The 17956-nt window shown below is 44.8% G+C and overlaps 1 protein-coding gene across 1 annotated transcript; it reads right to left on the bottom strand.

Moving 5' to 3' along the window:
• Window positions 1–58: 58 nt before the first annotated feature.
• On the bottom strand, window positions 59–17066 carry smg5 (SMG5 nonsense mediated mRNA decay factor). Its single transcript, XM_019279132.2, has 22 exons — window positions 16590–17066; window positions 16146–16244; window positions 14006–14129; window positions 12668–12824; window positions 11743–11832; window positions 11288–11377; window positions 10218–10296; window positions 10003–10128; window positions 9267–9335; window positions 8931–9163; window positions 8113–8250; window positions 7027–7950; window positions 6756–6925; window positions 6586–6661; window positions 5214–5389; window positions 3925–4083; window positions 3629–3688; window positions 3138–3297; window positions 2867–2957; window positions 2703–2777; window positions 2479–2617; window positions 59–1557 (listed from the first exon to the last, which is right to left on the bottom strand). The coding sequence occupies exons 1-22, from the start codon at window positions 16652–16654 to the stop codon at window positions 1474–1476; spliced, it is 3384 nt and encodes a 1127-aa protein (XP_019134677.1). The 5' UTR covers window positions 16655–17066; the 3' UTR covers window positions 59–1473.
• Between the last annotated feature and the right edge of the window lie 890 nt (window positions 17067–17956).

Genomic DNA, 17956 nt, shown 5'->3' on the forward strand with positions numbered 1-17956 from the left:
GCTAATTTATTATCCACATAATGTGAGAGAGAGGGTTAGGAAGAAAGAAGTCATCATCTCATATGAGGTTCTTTTTATTGTTCAATGCATGGCCACACACATATACTGGATTTCTTTTGCACTGTGCATGATGGGACAATCACTATGGAAATGGTGATGTAGATGGGACACATTTTTAGGAGTTTACAGGGGTCCAAACACAACCCACGTTTCTCTGGGGAAAGTCAAACTTGGCCCACCCCACCACCCCCTCTCTCTCTTATCTGAGCCTCTAGCTACAACACGAGGCCAATCGTCTTCTACCTCCCTCTAACATGACACCTTGTTAAATAAATTCTGGATTACAGTTTTTTTATTTTTTTTATTTTTTTTCAGAACTGAAGGACTTGTTCAGTGGATCAACGCACGACAAACTAACCCTTTCCTTTCCCTTAAACATTCTTGCATATTTCATTCAGATTCAGCTTACAAAAAAGCAAAATAAACAATCATTTGGGTATAAAAATAAAATCCAAATTAAAACCTTTAACAGGGCAACACCTGTCGTGTTTTTTTTTTTTCCTTTCCTCTTCTCATACAGAGATAGCACAATACATAAGTCACTGGTCACAAAAGTACACCGCAAATAAAGAAAAAAAACAAAACCAAAATGTTTTTTTGTTTTTTTTGGAAAAAAAGCCAAAAAGAGGAAAGAAACCGATCCTGGAGAAGTGTACATTTGTCTTCCTCTACCCTTCCTAGAGGCCTATGAGCTATGAGACGCCTGCTTTTTGTTTCTTAAGGCTGGATGCCTCGGGTGTCAGGTGGACGGAGTGTGTTTTCTCCATCTCTTAAAAAGGTTGTCGTCATACACCCTCGACTTTTTTCCAAAAAAACGCAGCCCTAACACACTCGCACATTCTTAACCCTGTTTCTCAAATACAGACTGAAGGGAAAGGGGAAGGGGGGGAACGGAAATCCAAACCACTGCTCTAAATATCTATATGGATTCATCTGAGCATGAATGTGTCGATGTGTGTGTATGTGTGTGTGTGTGTGTGTGTGTGGTTTCTCTCTTGACACGTATGTACTCGTTTGCTAACATATACAGTGTATTTCCTGGTTAGGGTGTGAACCAGGGGCACTTAAAAGTTGTGTAGCGTTCCCCCACCGTTTCCGCACCCCCGACCACTGGGGGTCGCTCTTTATGTTTAGGAATGGGAGTGGGAGGTGGGAGATCTGCTGTTTCTTATAGCGCCGTTTCGCCCGCATTTCCTCTTTTTATTGATTTTTTTTTTACTCCACTGTTTTAACTTTTTCCACCCCTCTAAGCTTTTAACTCTTTCCTTCGATTCAGCTTTCGTTTGAGTTGTTTTTTTGCCTTTGGAGACGCAGATACACACAGAGCAAAAAGAGTGGGAGAGAGAGAGAGGGAGCGAGTGTTGTGATCGATCAGCTGTTCGCAGCGCCGACAGCTGCCCCCCGTTTGAGCTCTCAGCCGATCTCCTTCCACTGCCGGTAGAACTCCGTGATGTTCTTCAGCTCCATGCCCGCGGAGCCCGCCGCCTGAATCGCCGCCTGGGAGGGAAGGGAAAAAAAACACCGGACATGCAAATGAATGCAGACAAGAGAAATGAAACCTGCTTTTACATTTTGCTACATAGATTTTTGTCAGCACAGCCGATGCAAATGTTCAAACATGTCCGCTGACAAGAAAGAAAGATTAGAAAGGACGGTCACATCTGACAGCTACAGTCTACAAAGTCAGTGTGCTTCTCAACTGAAGTGCAAACAGCATTTTTACACCCCAATACAACTTTCTGAAACTGAACTGTCCCTTTAAGTGCGGCCAACCAGAACAGGTTTAAACACTTTATGCATTTAGATGTGTTCAGATGACACAAAATGGGTTGAAGGGATCTATTTATATGAGAGTACGGCTGATACTGAATGTTTAAAGACTGATCCTCATTAATATATGATGTTAAAATCAAGTACGATATAGGGCGATGTTATTTTCTTCAACGATAAATCAACAAAAATATGAATCATAAATCTTAAAATTGTGAGCATGACATGTACTGAGCAGGAACTTTTACACGTTAAAAAACTAAAACTCAAGGTTGAACAAACTGACCTTAAACATATCTTACTGTACTGGACTTATCGGCTGACAGAGCAGGATTTATATCAGTGTTGGCTGAGCCTGTTCAACTACAAACAATCATGTAGCAGGCAGGTTTATTCCAACTAAGATTATTTATTGGTGAATAGTGCTGAATCCAAGAACCAGAGCCAATGAAATTAGATATTAAGATATTAAGAACCCTTTATAAAAAGAACAAAAAAGATCTTGGATTACTATAGACCCTGTGGATTTTTACAGAAACACAGCAGAGTTTCTTCACTGGAAACAGTCCTGTGGTAAAAACAAACAGGCTTTACTGGTCTTGGTGTAAAATGTCGGCGTGTGAGTGTCTGTTCTTGTCTCTAACTGACCTTCATCGCTGATGACCGAGTGCAAAGCTCTTCCACCTGATGGCCGGTGAGAATGGTCACCATGCCGGCCGTGTCTTCATCTCCGTTGCTCTGGGAGACGGTTAGCTGACGACAACTGTCCACCATCTTGTATAAATGCCTAGAAAGAAGAACAGAACCGTTTCAAACCGAAGTCCGACTCATCCAGTGAGTGTGTATAACTGTAGAAGTGGAGCATGGTTTACCAGGCTTCGATGTCCTGACGTTTCAGCTTATCTCTTTCAAAACTTCGACCCGACTCTTTCTGGCAGCGGATGTACCTACAGCAGGACGTGATCACAGTGAGGTTCATGTTCAACAGAATGAAACTCTGAAAGTTAAAAAGTGCAGCAGGAAGCTCGGCGCTCACCTGTTGCCTTTGCGAAACTCAGACTCCAGGAAGCGAATGCCATCCCTCGCACCGGCAATTTCCTTCTTCAACCTGTCGAGTCCATCGATCACTACAACACGGAAGCAGTCCAGATTAAGTACATGAGCAAAAAGATATTATATTTTGGTTAAAATATCAAGATTTGACGTCGTTGCCACGGCTTAGCTGATCTATCATTGATGGGCAGCTTGAACACAACATAACACACTGCTCACAGACAGACAGACAGAGGATGTGGCAGCGCACTGACCTGTCCGTGGGATGATAATGATGAAGCAGCCGCTGCCGGCCAGCTGCCGGATGAGGTTCAGATGTTGGCAGAGAGCAGCTGTGTCTGGCACCAGGTAGGGAGACATGGATGACTGAGCCTTAGGCTGCTGAAGGCTGCCCTCTAGCTGCGACACCTCCAACTGCAGGGAACAGACAGAAAGAGAGAGTCAACAGATGTAATTATTATTACTGACGTATTTATGGTCGTGGAAATATAATATATGAGTATCTCAGGCTTCCTTTATCATCAAGTGTTTTGAGATTTAGACCTGCTTTGCTTCTGAGCAAACATTATTCTTCAAAACAGCAACTTAAGTCAATAAATTTATATTTTATTTAAGTAAAATAAATGATTTTCTATAAGACTGGGGACATTTGCCAATGATGACTGATCCACACACAGCTGTGTCCATGCTGAATCAGTGCTGGGGAAACACAGACATGGTAAACAAGAGTGATAATATTAAAAACCTGTAGTCGGAGCTGAGCCATATCCCTCATTAAGCGGTTTCGACGAGCTTCCTCTTCAGCCTGAACAAATAAAGATAAAAGCAGCAGAGTCAACATTAAAAAAAAGGGACAGCTGCTTCGCTCACAAGCAAAAAACAAAAAACAAAAAACATTTTGCTTCCAAGCCGGTAATTAAATTTTCTTCACATTTATTTAGGTCGACAGTTACAAAGCGAGCGTTCTCACAGTCTGAACGAGACCTGGCGGGCACGGCGGGCCCCGTGGTTCTTCTTGGTCATTGTTCAAATGTCACTCACCATTCGGAACTGGGCCTTGGCCTGCTGGACCAGATTGTCCTGCTCGGACTGGCTGATGCTGGTGAAGATTCCCGCCTCCGGGTTGAAGTGCAGCACGTTGCCCTGGAGATTTGTTAGGAAGTGGCCAAAACTGCGAATGCAGCAGACTCGCACGACGCACTGGAGAGAAGAATATGTTTTGTATATATTTTATGCATATTTGATTAGAAAATATTATGTAAAATAAAAAGACTTTCATCGTGACCACTAAACTTTTTGACGTGTTTCAGTGTCTAAACGTCCTGTTAAAGATGGGATGCTAAAAATAGAATAAATGCACATACCCCAATGGTTTAAAGCTGCTTTAAATCAATATTTCCACGTCAACACCGGGTCAAACGACTGTGTGTAATGAGAAAGGTGTCTCCCGTACTAATGACCCCACAGAGAGCCATCGTCCGACTCAGCAGTTCTCCACAGCTCTACAGAAACTTTTCTTTTTTGGTTGGTACATCTCACAACTTTACAGTTTTGGTTCAGTCCCAGCGCTCTCATCAGGGCTGTTTTTAGCTGCAGCGGGCAGCTGTTTTCAGCGAAAAAAAAATCTCTGATGAATCCGCTGCACTCTACCCGCACCGCCGTCAGACAGCAGACAGACAAAGTTAGCGACTGGTGAAGTGGAGCACAAAGCTCCTAAAGAGCCAGATAGATCCCTTAAGAGTTAGTAAAGAGTATATTAATATTGGAATTATGTTGAAAACATCGTCTGAAACAAAGACTGTGACGGACGCTTTATGTCTGCAGGATGTGCAAATAAGCAGCTGTTTGCAAACATAAACTAAAAACTGTGATGTCAATGACGTCGATGTAGTGTTTAAACTTTTTGTGATCTCCCTAAACGACGAACAACTCAAGACAGCTTCTGCCTTACCCACGCACTTGTGGACTGGATATGTGACATGCCACATTTAACACTGCAGATGGTGAAGGACATTTTGGTTCGTCAGCAAACATAAGAACAGGTTTTTTTTTCTCCCGGCACGAAGGACTAAAGATCATTTCCATTATGGATTCATCTGCAGATTGTTTTCTTAATTCAACAATGGGAACAATACAGGAGCAGCATGAACAAGCAGCGACTGAGTGAAGTTTTGTTTCTCGATAAAACAGGCTTGGATTCTGTGCACAGAAATTTCTGAAATTAAGATAATTCTGCTCTGGCAAAATTCACAAGGTAGACAGCTGACACCTTTTGGTTCCTTGTGTTCTAACCAAGATTAAACATCTGTGTGTATCTGTGTGTTTTATACCTCCTGTAGTGGACTGAGGGAAGGGTTGCGGCGAGTAAAATCAAGGCGTCGGTGAGCTACGTTGAGAGCGGGCAGGTGCCGCAGAGCCAAATCCTCAGGCAGCAGCAGACTCTGGACCAAACCGGGCTGCTCGCACTCATTTAACAGCTCCGTCACCTCCGCGTTCAGGCCGAGCTCTGTAATACAAACACATGGATAAATAAACACAGAGCTCGGCCACAGGGAGAGAAATATTCAGCGTGAGAGCCGAGTATCAGCACTGTTTGTTAAGTGAGTGCACACGGTGCAGGGATGAGATCAGAGATGTGGACAAAATTAACATAATGCATGAAAAAATACTCAGTTCTGACCACTGTATAGAGTTGTATGTGAAGATTTATACCACTCATGTGTCTGTGATAACACTCATATCAAAACATTTCACAGCTTGTTACACTAGAACTATTTCTTGGCCGGGCTGGTCACTTCATATCCGAGGGTCTAAGGACAGAGGCTGTCACTCCCTGGACAGATTGTAAAGCCCTCTGAGGTAAATGTACTTTGTGATTTTGGGCTTTGATTTGATTTTATATCCTCAACTAGGGCTGCCACGATTAGTCGCTTAGTCACGATTATGTCAACAAACAAAATCGTCGACAACAAATTTAGTAGTTTACGCATCGTTTTGTTTTGTTTTGTTTTTGGGCGCATGTCCTCCGCGGCGGTGTGCCACGACCAGTTCGGGGACGGCTTTGAAAGGCTCGAGGGCGAAGGTGGGGCCGCGAGCTTTACAGCGCCCGCCCGCCCGGACCTCGCCATTTCCCGGGGCCGTGGACTCTCATTAAAGGGTTAATGAGCTATCATCAATTGTTTTTATTTTCAGTTAGCTCATACTTCAAGCTGAAAGCTGATGACCTGATCAGCTGCATTCTGGTGCGATAAGCTGTATGTTTTACAGTCAATTTACGTATGATCAAATTAGTCGAAAAAATAATCTGTGATTAGTCGACTATCAAAATAATCGTTTGTGGCAACCCCCAGACTGCCAGGAAGTCACCAGCTTGGCCAAGAAGCAGTCCTCTTACTAACACCCTGAAAAACCACAAACTGTCTCTGTAACACTTCAGTTTTTATAAAACATGCAAATGAATGAGTTTCAGAGCCAGGAAGATGTTTTAACCTTCAGGCAGAGCTAAGCCAGCTGTTTCAGCGGTTAGCTCTGGCTGCAGACATAAAAGATCTTCTATCATAGCGGTTTAGGAAATGTCTTCACCCCGTGTCTCAAAGGACCTTTAGTGGACCCAGTGGGAATAAAAAAATAAATTAAAAAAAACCCAGACACTGCTGTGCCATCCTGTGTTTATCTGTGCTGTGCAGTTTATCTGTAACTCACCAGCCTCGAGCATCTTGCTACCGTCTGGTAGCAGGTTGAGCAGCACAGAGAGTCGGTTCCACAGGCTTTGAGAACTCTGCAGAGAGAAGCGCTTCGTTAAAAAAAAAAAAAACTTGCTCTGAAAATGTCACCGGATTTGTAGACAAAAGCGGTACATGCTGCCCTCTCACCTGTGCACACATGAGAATAATGTCGGTGTTTGTCCTTAGCCAGTCGATAAAGACCTTCACCACCTGGATCAACCCCTGATTGGTCAGGATCTCCAGCTTCTCTAAGAGGGTTTTCTCACTGTGTACTGATTGAGTACTGTGTTGGCTGCCTTCGGAATCGGAGTCCAAGTCTAGAAGAGCAAAGCAAAAAAAAGTCCGATGTCAGCAAAGTCACATTTTTACACATTTTACACAAAAAAGTCAGATTACTTTAAACATCGAGGCGCGTTACCGTTTTCGTTGGTTCCGTTGGCGGTGCCAGGGTTCATTTCACAGGGTGAATCCCCAGGAGGAGGGGGCGTCTCTTGGGAAGGAGGAGCAGAGGCGTCAGTAGGGGTGGGAATCCCCGAAGAAGATGAGGCCTGAGGCCTCAGTAACATGTTGCTGAAGGTCGGCGCGAGGCGGAAGCAGCGCTTTGCCTGGAAGAGTTGCGAGGACATCGCCTGGAGGTTGCTGCTGATGCTGGAGTCGCTGGGATTGAGAGGCCCGTTAGTGGTCGGAGGTGTGTCGCCGTCTCTGTCGCCTCCTTCTTCTTTAGGGTGGTCTTCGTCCTCTTCTTCGTCCTGGTGTTCCCGCGCCTGACCCTCCAAGTTGTCAGAGTTTTCCGTGTCCTCGATGTCTTCCAGGTCTGAGCGAGACTCCTGGCTGTTCATGTCCGAGTCGGTCTCTACGTCAAACGCCGTCCCTCCTTCTTCCTCCTCCTCCTCTTCCTCTGAGCCACTCCCCCAGCTGCCCTCCTCACCCAGGTGATCTCTCTTGGACTCCTTCCTGATAGGTGGAGGATTGGGCGGGGTACCCGCCGTGACGCCGCTTGTCGGATCAGCGTGACCCCTCCTCTCTTCGTCGTCGTCTTCGTCGTCCTCGCTCTCGAATCCTTCGCTCAGGTCGCTTTCGTCCTCCCCGCGGGTGTCCTTGCGGGCACAGCGGCGTCTGCGGAGTCTGGAGAGGCGGGTGTACTTCTTCTTCTGTCTCTGTTTCTCTTCTTCCAACTTGCGCTGTTCTTCCACGCTGCTTTGCTTTTTTGTGCCGACCCTTTCGCTGCCGTCTTCGTCCTTCTCCTCCTCCTCGTCTTCTTGCTCCAGGGAGCCATTCTGCAGAGGCTTCTCGTCGGGGCGGTCGGTCGGTGGAGCTGACAAATCTCTCATCTCTGGGTCATCTAGACAAGAGAAAATGTCAGACAGAGCGATTAACTCATGACTTTAAACAACTCTGGACTTGTAAAAACCTCACATGCTTCTGTAGCTCTCCCAAAAAATACATGTTAAACCACAAAGAGCAGCACTTTGACTTCTGAGGATCTAAATGAACTTGCAGTTACCTGGGGCGTCAGTGTGAAGTGGAGGCACCTGGGTCTCCGCTTCCTCCAGCTCAGCCTGCAGCCGGATGTTGACGTGGTTCACCAGATGGGAGAACAGCGCCAGAGTAAAAGCTATGGACGCGCTGTACTGCTTCGATCCTGAAGACACAACACGACATTTCAGTTTTATACCAGCAAAAGGTTCCTGTGATAAAAACTGCTGCCACAAAACAGCAGTTCTCAGCGTGGTATAAATAGAACGCAGCTAATAAATCAGCCTGGACAATATCAGCTCCATGCGCATCTACGGATATCTTTAGAGCTGACAGATGCCAAGAAATGGCAAAGATATGTTTTGAAACAGTGTCACCACATGACAGCAGTTTATTTTTCAACTGTAAAATGTCCTGCCCGCTATCTTTGGGCAGGCAGTAGCTCAGCCTGTCGGGATTTGGCTCGGGATCCAGAGGGTGGCAGGTACCAAAGTACCTCGAGCAGATATATCATACCATCATCCCATCCAATCACACTGCATGTCTATGAGCCCTTTAAAAGATTTAAGAGAAAACATAATTTCCTCTCGAGGGCTCAAATACAAAAACATCTTGTATCAGCCATCATAGTTCCAGAAGTCATAATGTATTTCTGTATTTATCTCTTCCAAATTTCAGTTTGGGAGACAATCCATCACAGATCCTCTGATGATGGCAGCAAACATGCACAACTTTAGTGGGTGTTTTGGCTCCAGAGCCTGGCTGGTGTCTTCTTCCTCTTCTACTAATTACTCCATCTGATCTAGATATAAGAGCACAACGATTGTGGTTTGTTCGTTCACTGACCTCCTCTCTTAAGGCTGTGCACCACCATCAGACAAGTGACCACCATCTTGAAGACGAGGGTGTCGGGCAGCACGGGGCACGAGCTGTCGGCATGCTGCTGCTGCTGCTCCTCTTCTTCCTCGCTGGGGGAGTGGTGAGCGCCGCCGTGCGTCGGCGGCGGGAGGTAAAACAGCACCAGGTTGAAGTCCTCGAGCACCGACTGACAGAGCGACGTCAGCTCCGTCTCCATTAGGCTACAGACAGAAAGAGGAGAGGAGGCGACACAATGATCTTTACATCTCGTGGCTTACGTCCACTGTTGGATGGTTGAATGGACAGCAGATGAGTGACGCTCACCTGTTCTTGGGCTGCAGCAGACTCTGAAGGTACATGAAGCTCACCAGGAGGCGCTTAATGTCTTTTGATCTGCAGAAAAAAGTCAAAGCAAAATCATCAAAATCATACATCACACGTCAAATTGAGCATTTTTCCTGACCGAAATGGAGAAATTCATTTCACATGTTCACGTTTTAGAGAAAAGTTTGTGTGTTGAATGCAACATGTTGCCATTGCATCACTCTCTTTTTACTGTTGCTAAGACTTTCTCCATCCTCTGAGAACGACACCACTCACGTCTGTTCGTTAGTATCTTTCATTCTTCGTTTGTGTGCATATTTGTCTCGTTCCCACCACTTTTGTTGCTCCAACAATCTAATTTCCCCCCGCAGGGATCATCACTTATTTAATCCCATCTCCAGAGAGAGATGCTGCGTTATCCCACCACTGGTTAAGAGTGCCACTGTGGCGGGTGAGCGAGTCGGTAATTATGTGATTAAAGATTAGATATAGATTTTAAAAATGACTCCACTTCAGCTGACATCCCTGATGACAGAACTAAGACGGATTTGTGCCAGATAAACCGGTGAAATCCACGGGTGATCAGCGAGGGCTCACGATCTGAGGAGGCCTCAGAGGAAACTTGAACACATTAGTCTGGAAATCTAATTAGACGTCCTCTGAGAATAAACTCCAGGGACTAACACAAGTTTTCATACGTTGTATCGACATCGATTTTCCTGTGAGTCCTCCTCACCTTTGTCGAGACGGAGACAGCTTCTTCATTTCCTGCTTCTTGACCTGGTGGTACATCTTGGCGGCTTTATCAAACAGGCGCTTCAGGTTGCCGTATGCGCCCTCGAAGGGGGCGTCCGATTGGATGCTGGCATGAAACAGATATCCGTTAAGACTCTTGACTCGTTGGGTTGTGGCTCGGAGGTTAACGTCACACATAACCACACATCAACTCACCAGCGTAGGTAGTAGTAGGTCGCTTCGACGTTGTAGAACTTGCTCCCAGCCAGTGTGCCCAGTTGGTTAAAAGGCATTCCTGCAGACAGGTGGGTGAACACGTTAAAGACGAAGCATGCCAAAGACAAATGACTTCAGTAAAGCTAAGACCTTATGTGTTCCTTCAAAATAATAGGAGGAACAATGTTAGGCTCAAAAATAAATCAGTAAACCAACTCGAGCCACAAATACAGTTCTGATCAATGTAAATGTACAAATTTAACACCGTGTCAGCACATTTGGAGCTCACTAATAAACTCATTATAACCCCAGACTCTGTTATGTACAAACACGTGCAGCAGGATTCATCTAAGTCTCTGAACGGAAGCCAATGAGCAGATTTATGAAGTTTTAACGGCTGAATACAAATCTGGTTTCTTGGGTTTATTCTGTGGTCAGTTCATGATTTGTATTATTTTACCCATTCTCTTTCAATCGATGTTGGTTTGTCATTTTTCCATACTATAAATAGTAGCAGAAGTCTTGTACCAATTTATTGTCTTGCAATTAGAAATATCTTGACTATATATCAATCATTTCCAGTGACCCAAAAAGGAGCACAGTTGGATTTTTTGCTCCCACATATCCGCCAACATGGCTGCTGTGAGCCACTTTGCTTACTCTTTGTTTTAGGTGTGACGAAGAAGAAGAAGAAGAAGAAGGTCAAATTTTTCTCCCTCCACATTTGTAAATTCTTCTGGGCTAATGTCAATGTTGAATTCCTCCTCCCGTTTAGCCTGTATACGGTCAAAGTGTCCTCACATTCTCGGAGGTTTTGGTAACCTTTAAATAGCGTTTGGATATATAATGATGTATTTACAGTCTAAACATCACTTTTTTTCCACATTAACGTTAGGAACAGTATTTATATTTGTCAGTAATACGATTTAACATTTTTGTTTTTGTCCTGACTGTTACTACAATCTTTTGCCGCCCCTCTTCCAGCACAGAAAACAAACTTTAACGGCTTCTCCTTCAACACGCGAACAGAGAAGCGCTGCGTTAAGAAACCTTACATTACATTTACTCACCTACGTGTGGCATGACAGACAAGGCCTGATGGTAAAACCTTTCTGCCAGCTGCTCGGCCTCCACCCCTGCAAGTTCGTTCTGATAACGGGCTGCAGAGGAAAAACATAAGAAATGCATAACGTCCTTATTTCTGACACACGAATTACTAAACAAAAATCATAAACGTTGGCTGAAATCTAATATGTTTACATTTTCTTTCACTAAATCTAAAATGCTACAGAGATCAGTTCTTTTTCTTCTGAGATTTCCAGTTTAATAAATTAAAAAATGAATCAAAATACAAATATCTCTGTATCACAAAAGTCTAAACCGACCGACCGACAGCTTCCTGCCAATTCTCCCCTGTAGCTAAGCCAAAATTTCCCACGCTGAATGACACACACATGCTGTCTCACACCTCTACAATCTGTGCAGAGAGATGTATTATTTGCATATTCTATTATCGTGTTATTACCTAGATCTCCAAGGTAGACCAGACAGCGATGACAGGCCATCTGTGCCCACTCCATCTCCTTGGGGGTGGCTGACACTGGTTTCTTTCGGCCTGCGCGGGGAACAAATTACACAAAGGTTGTTTTTTTTCTTCTTTTCAAGCGTTTAGCTGATGCACTGAGCGAAATGACTCGGAGTTATGTAACAGACGAACAAGCTTCAAGTCCAGCAAAGCAGCAAATGTCAGAGACAGCCTCATTACTCGAGACAGTGTCTGTCCCGAAGAGGTTATGGTCTACATGTTTTTTTGGTTTTAGGGAATCAAGAAGAAACTAAGATAAGACATTCTCACTTCATGCTGGGAAAAAAAGGGATTACAGGCTCTATTAACCTGCTTAATTACATCTATGTGCAGGAATTCTGTGTGCTGCATTTGTCAAAACTGAATGTATCAAACTACAGAGTGACAGATAAGGCCACCCGAGGCAAAGGACGACTACAGGCCGCAACCTGCACCTGTCTGTGCTCTCCTCGCTGACTGACTTGGCGCTTCTCCACCCGTTTGTCTGCTTTGCATAGTTCAAGGGAACACTGACATCTGATACAGGCCTCGAAAGACAATGGACACATAAACACCTGGTGTAAATGCGACGGTGCGGTCACGCCGCTCATTATCCGGAGAGTGAGCTGTAAATGAGGTCAGGCTTTCTAGAGGGACTCTCTTTCAGAGAGTTTGTGCCCGTTTAAATATTAAATCCACAAAATATTCATAATACCGGGTCGAATAGGATTTAGATTTCACAAGAAAAGAAAAAGCTACTGGTCTGTGAATTAGAACAGAGTACAATAAAAACTAAAAAAACAAACTGTGTGAATGTTGCACATCAGAGATTAGATGCTGCTTGTGTTGTTTGTTCGACATCTGTGTCTGTGTTTGCGCGTCTGACCGATCAGTGGGTCCGTGACGTGGGTCCAGTCGATGCAGTCCTGTAGCTCCAGCTGGTAGTGTGACTGGATGTAGAGCAGCAGGTGCTGGTAGAAGCCCACGCCTGCGATCAGATGTGTACGGTAGGCACACTCCAGCGCGCTGCGACTGTGGATGTGCTACAGTGAAAGGAGGAAAGAAAAGATGAGGCTCGGAGACATTAGAGAGAGAGATCACCAGAACAACACAAATAAACAGGATCTACGTAGCACGCTGAAACATACTGTACATTCGGCCTATTTAATTGGCTGCTCACGGGCCACAGCCGGCCCAGAAACAAACCCCCGAGTGGCCCAGCATACATAAACCTGATATATGACAATAAGTAGCTCCATATAACGTATGGAAGTAGCTCCCATCTCATGTCCCATGAGAGTTGCGCACGTATGTACTGATCAGGCAGGAGATTTACAGATGTAGCATATCTCACATGAGTTTCCAACCCTCTTAGTAGCTTTTTTTTCAAACATCTGGCTGTTGACAGAAGTAGGGAACTGCTGGCTGACAATACCAATACAAATCTACATTGTTGTTGGTTTTGAAGTCTTTTGAATGCAAAAGAAACCCACTAGAGGAGACGCCAGACGCTCCACAGAGTGCCTATATCACTGTCGATATAGTCGATGCAGCAGAACCAGAAATATTGGATTTTTAACAGCGCGCAGTGTTCTTCCTCTTCAAAACATCGCATCTTCATTAACACAACAACGCAACTCTAACAATCACGGTTTGTTTGGAGTGTGTTGCAGCAGCTCACATAGCCTTAGAGTCTCTAGCCTCAAGCAGAGATGCGGAGCGGGCCACAGGTCTGTTTGTCTCCAGATTGTGTTTGACGTACTCAAGTCACCTCACTCGAGGCTATTTAAATCAGATTTCGAGCAGCTCTCATCATCTCAGCAGCACGCAGTTAATGATTAAACCTCAGCTGCTGATGACATTCAAATGTTTTAGTATTTATTTATCTCAATGACAGGTACATTTTTTTTTTTTACTCGTCTGACTCAGGCTGGAAACATTTTTATGACAGAATTCAGCTCCGAATCGATCCAGCTACGCTTGATTGTGAGTGCTAGAGCAGAGCTCCGTGTCAAGAGTGACATTTTAGGGCACACTCGTGCATGACATGCACACGCTCTCGATACTCTGTGAAGTACGTCACACCCAGGCGACCACGAAATGGCAGATGTCGTAGAAGAGTTGACCTTTAAGTGTCAGCCAGGATGTCAACAACAGAAAAAAGTGGTTAGTTAACACATCCAGAGGATTTTATTTCCCCTTCGACAGCTGCAGAGGCAGGTACCTTCTTGTTGGTCTTGATAACCTGGATGACTTCGTAGTAGACCTTCCTCCAGAGCAGCTCCTCAGCCTTACGGCCGTAGTCGACAGGGTGGAGGAACATCAGCTTCACACAAAGCTCCCGCAGCCTGAAAACACAAGTGCACAGGTTTAGCAGGTAGTCGGGTCACCGGTTTGACAGGTGAACCTAGTTTCACGTGAACAGGTGGAACAGAACAGAAAAGCCTAGCTGTGTACAATGAATGGTGGGTGTTTATCATGATTAATAGAGTAAATAACCAGAAGACTAATCTATATGCAGGCTTACTGGACACTAACATCAACTCACTCACTGACAAAACTAAATATTTGTGTTATCACTAATCTGCCTTTCCCTTCTGTGACTCACGATTTCGCTGTGACCTGATTTAGATTCGGAGTCGTTCACCGGATTATTGTGAAATCTCAGTCTCCCCCTTTGTGTGTGGCCAATAACAAGATTACGTAAGCAGAAGCGGTATTTCTCATTATCTTTTCTTTGAAGAGACGCTTCTGCGCTTAGTCGACCCATTCTTCGAAGCCAGAGAGGATAATGCAACACTCGACAATAACACGAACCCCGCACCGAGGTGCCAAATCATCCCATTTGAGACTCGAGTACAATCTGTGACCACAGCACTTAAACTAAACGATGTCTTGGGGAACCGATGACTCTAAATACAGGTGTACAATCATCCTAAAATGTGTGCAATGTATCCAAGTTTAGAGGTAGTCAGGGATGCACACAGCCTTGTACTGAAGTGTCAATATAATTACTGATAAATCTGACAATTACTCTTTCGATTAACCGATTAATCGCTTTTTTAATGTCGTGTTTGTCTAAATCCTGACGATCTTCAACGTGTGATTGTATACGCCAAGGAAAAGTAGCAAATCTTCACAGTTCGAAGGTGGAACAAGCTGAATTTTAATTGAGAAACGACTGACACGATTAATCGGTTAATCAACGTAGCCGCCGATTCATTTTCTGTCTCATCAATTAATCAGCTCATCGCTCATGCAGCCCACGACCACAACCAACGGAACCAAGTTTAGAGGTAGTCAGCGATGCATACAACCTTGTACTGTGTCAAGTGTCAAAATAATTAGTGATAAATCTGATAATTACTCTTTTGATTAACCGATTAATCGCTTCGTTAAAATGTCAGGAATACTGAAAAAAGCCTAAAGTGACGTTTTTAAACGTCGTGTTTGTCTAAATCCCGATGATCTTCCACGTGTGATTGTATACGCCAAAGAAAAGTAGCAAATCTTCACGGTTAGAAGGTGGAACAAGCTGAATTTTAATTGAGAAACAACTGACACGATTAATCGGTTAATCAACGTAGGCGCCGATTCATTTTCTGTCTCATCAATTAATCAGCTCATCGCTTATGCAGCCCACGACCACAACCAACGTATCCAAGTTTAGAGGTAGTCAGGGATATACACAGTCTTGTGAATATAATTAGTGATAAATCTGACAATTACTCTTTTGATTAACCGATTAATCGCTTCGTTAAAATGTCAGGAATACTGAAAAAAAGCCTAAAGTGACGTTTTTAAATGTCGTGTTTTTCTAAATCCCGACGATCTATCCACGTATGAATGTATACGCCAAAGAAAAGTAGCAAATCTTCACGGTTAGAAGACTGACACGATTAATAGGCGCCGATTCATTTTCTGTCCCATCGCTTATGCAGCCCACGACCACAACCGAGACTCACCTAACGAGATCCCGTCACCTCTGTCTACGACATCGTCGTAAACACATTTACATTTACCCACTGCTTCCTCTTTCTCTTCACGAGCCTTCAGTATGAAAATAATCTTACTCACGGGCTGTGAGAGCGAACGCAAATCACAATGCGTTCGATTTGTTTGTTTAGTCTCGTAGACGTCACGTAGACACTTTTATCCAAGGTGAGGGAGCAATTTGGGGGTTCAGGGACACTTGGACATGCACGACTCGCTCGACCTCCTGAGCCACAGATAAAGACTGAACACCAGCTTTTGAATGAACTGGTTGATGCGTCTGACTTCATGATCACGGTCAGAGCAGCTGTCCAGATGTTGGTATGACACACACACACACACACACACACACACACAATGCTGCACATTACTTGTTGCGAAGGCTGATGTTCTCCGGCTTGAAGACCTCTCTGTAGGACGCTTTGCTGCCGATGATGGCATCCAGCTTGTGCACAGACTCCACCACAGCCCTGAGGGGAGACAAAAGCATGAGCACGGTGACAAGGAGTGATGAGGAGGAGGAGGAGGAGGAGGTGTCAGGAGACAAGCATCTTTAAATAATGCGGGGCTAACGTGCTTCCTGTTTCATTTCTCCTGGGCGGCTAAAAAAAAAAAACATGAGCCGACAAAGCGTGATGACAACCCGGCCACAGTGAGCTGAGGTCACACCGAGCAGCATGCAGGGCACGCTGGGTCACTTATTGTCGTGACAGGCTGAAGTTAGCCCCCCAGCACAACAACAACAACAACAACAACAACAACAACAACAACAAGGACCGTTGGTTAGCTTCACGGCCACAAACGGCCTCTTTCACCTGTAAAGCCGCTTGATGAGGAGCACCTTCGCCTCCGGCTCGCTGTCCTGCCCCGGTCCGCTCATGTTAGCGAGGAGCCCGGTTTGTCGGTGGTTCACACGCTCCGTGCCCGGACACACACGGTTGTTGTCGGGGGGCTGCTGTCGGGTTTGTTCCCCCCCGGCAGTGACAACCAGCGGCGGCTAAGCGCTAGCTCCGTACGGCGGTGTCCGCTCCGCTCCTCTTTCTCTCCGACGCTTTTTCTTCTCGTGTCCTTTTGGGAAGACCCCCTCTACCCATCCGTTCAGGGGAGCCGGGGTAGGAGGGGGTGCCCGGTGGGTGCCGCTCCTCTCGGTCAGCTGAAACGCTCCGAGATGCTTCTTGTGTTGTTCCCTGCTCCAGCCATTGCTACGAAGGCGGCCATTATTCCTCCCAGGCAGCGCCAGAGTATCGCGAGACTTCAGAGACATGCCCACCGCGAGACTTCAGAGACATGCCCACCGCGCCGAGTCACGGGTTGCCAGGTAGTTTACGACATCCCCCCATTTGAGAACCTCAAACAAACTGAATTTCGCTTTTATTACTGGAAACTAATTTATACACAAATGTTCTCAAAAAAACAAACAAACAACGTTTCACTTTACTTTGATTCTTCAAAACTTATGAAATCAAAGAAAGCCCTATTGCTGTATGATACGGAAGCCCTAAAAGGCCATACATTTTATTCCACCCGTTTTCCCGTGATAATGAGATAATTAATTCGAGATCTCGAGAAAACAAAACGATAGTCTAGTGTATTAAATCAAGTGCGCCCGTATTACAGAATGTATGGCAAATGCATGTAGTCCATGATACGGAGCGGGCAAACCTATTACTCCATAATTTCTGACAAAGGTTTGTACACTTGATCTCAGGACCATCCTGACTGTTCACTCACTCAGTATAAAGCATATTTACTGTATAGTTTTGGAGCAATTCAGCCTCAAAGTTCATTATTTTGAATTGAAAAGGGCATTATGTACAATATTTACTCTACTGTAAAATCCCTTTGTTCTATAATTTCTGACAAAGGTTGATACACTTTGGTTAATCCTCACTCCAGTCCTGAGATCAAGTGTACAAACCTTTGTCAGAAATTATGGATCAAAGGGATTTTACAGTGGTGTAATAAGTTTGCTCGCTCAGTATCATGGACTACATGCATTTGCCATACATTCTGTAATACGGGTGCACTTGAAATCAGGAAAAACCGAACGTCTGCTCACTTGACCGCAGTTGACATTGCTACACTAAATGATGTTTCCTGCAATGATTTAATACACTAGACTGTCGTTTTGTTTTCTCGAGATCTCAAATGAATTATCTCGTTATCACGGGAAAACGGGTGG

Source organism: Larimichthys crocea, chromosome XIII (genome assembly GCF_000972845.2).
Source record: "Larimichthys crocea isolate SSNF chromosome XIII, L_crocea_2.0, whole genome shotgun sequence".
Lineage (NCBI taxonomy): Eukaryota > Metazoa > Chordata > Actinopteri > Sciaenidae > Larimichthys > Larimichthys crocea.

Bases quoted from the DNA above. Each gene is read 5' to 3' on its own strand.
- smg5 (XM_019279132.2), bottom strand. From the start codon at position 16,654: ATGAGCGGACCGGGGCAGGACAGCGAGCCGGAGGCGAAGGTGCTCCTC. The intron at 6,662-6,755 runs GTGAGAGGGCAG...TTCTCTCTGCAG, and splicing joins TTATTCTCATGTGTGCACAG to AGTTCTCAAAGCCTGTGGAA. The intron at 3,689-3,924 runs GTGAGTGACATT...TTATTTGTTCAG, and splicing joins CCAAGGCCCAGTTCCGAATG to GCTGAAGAGGAAGCTCGTCG.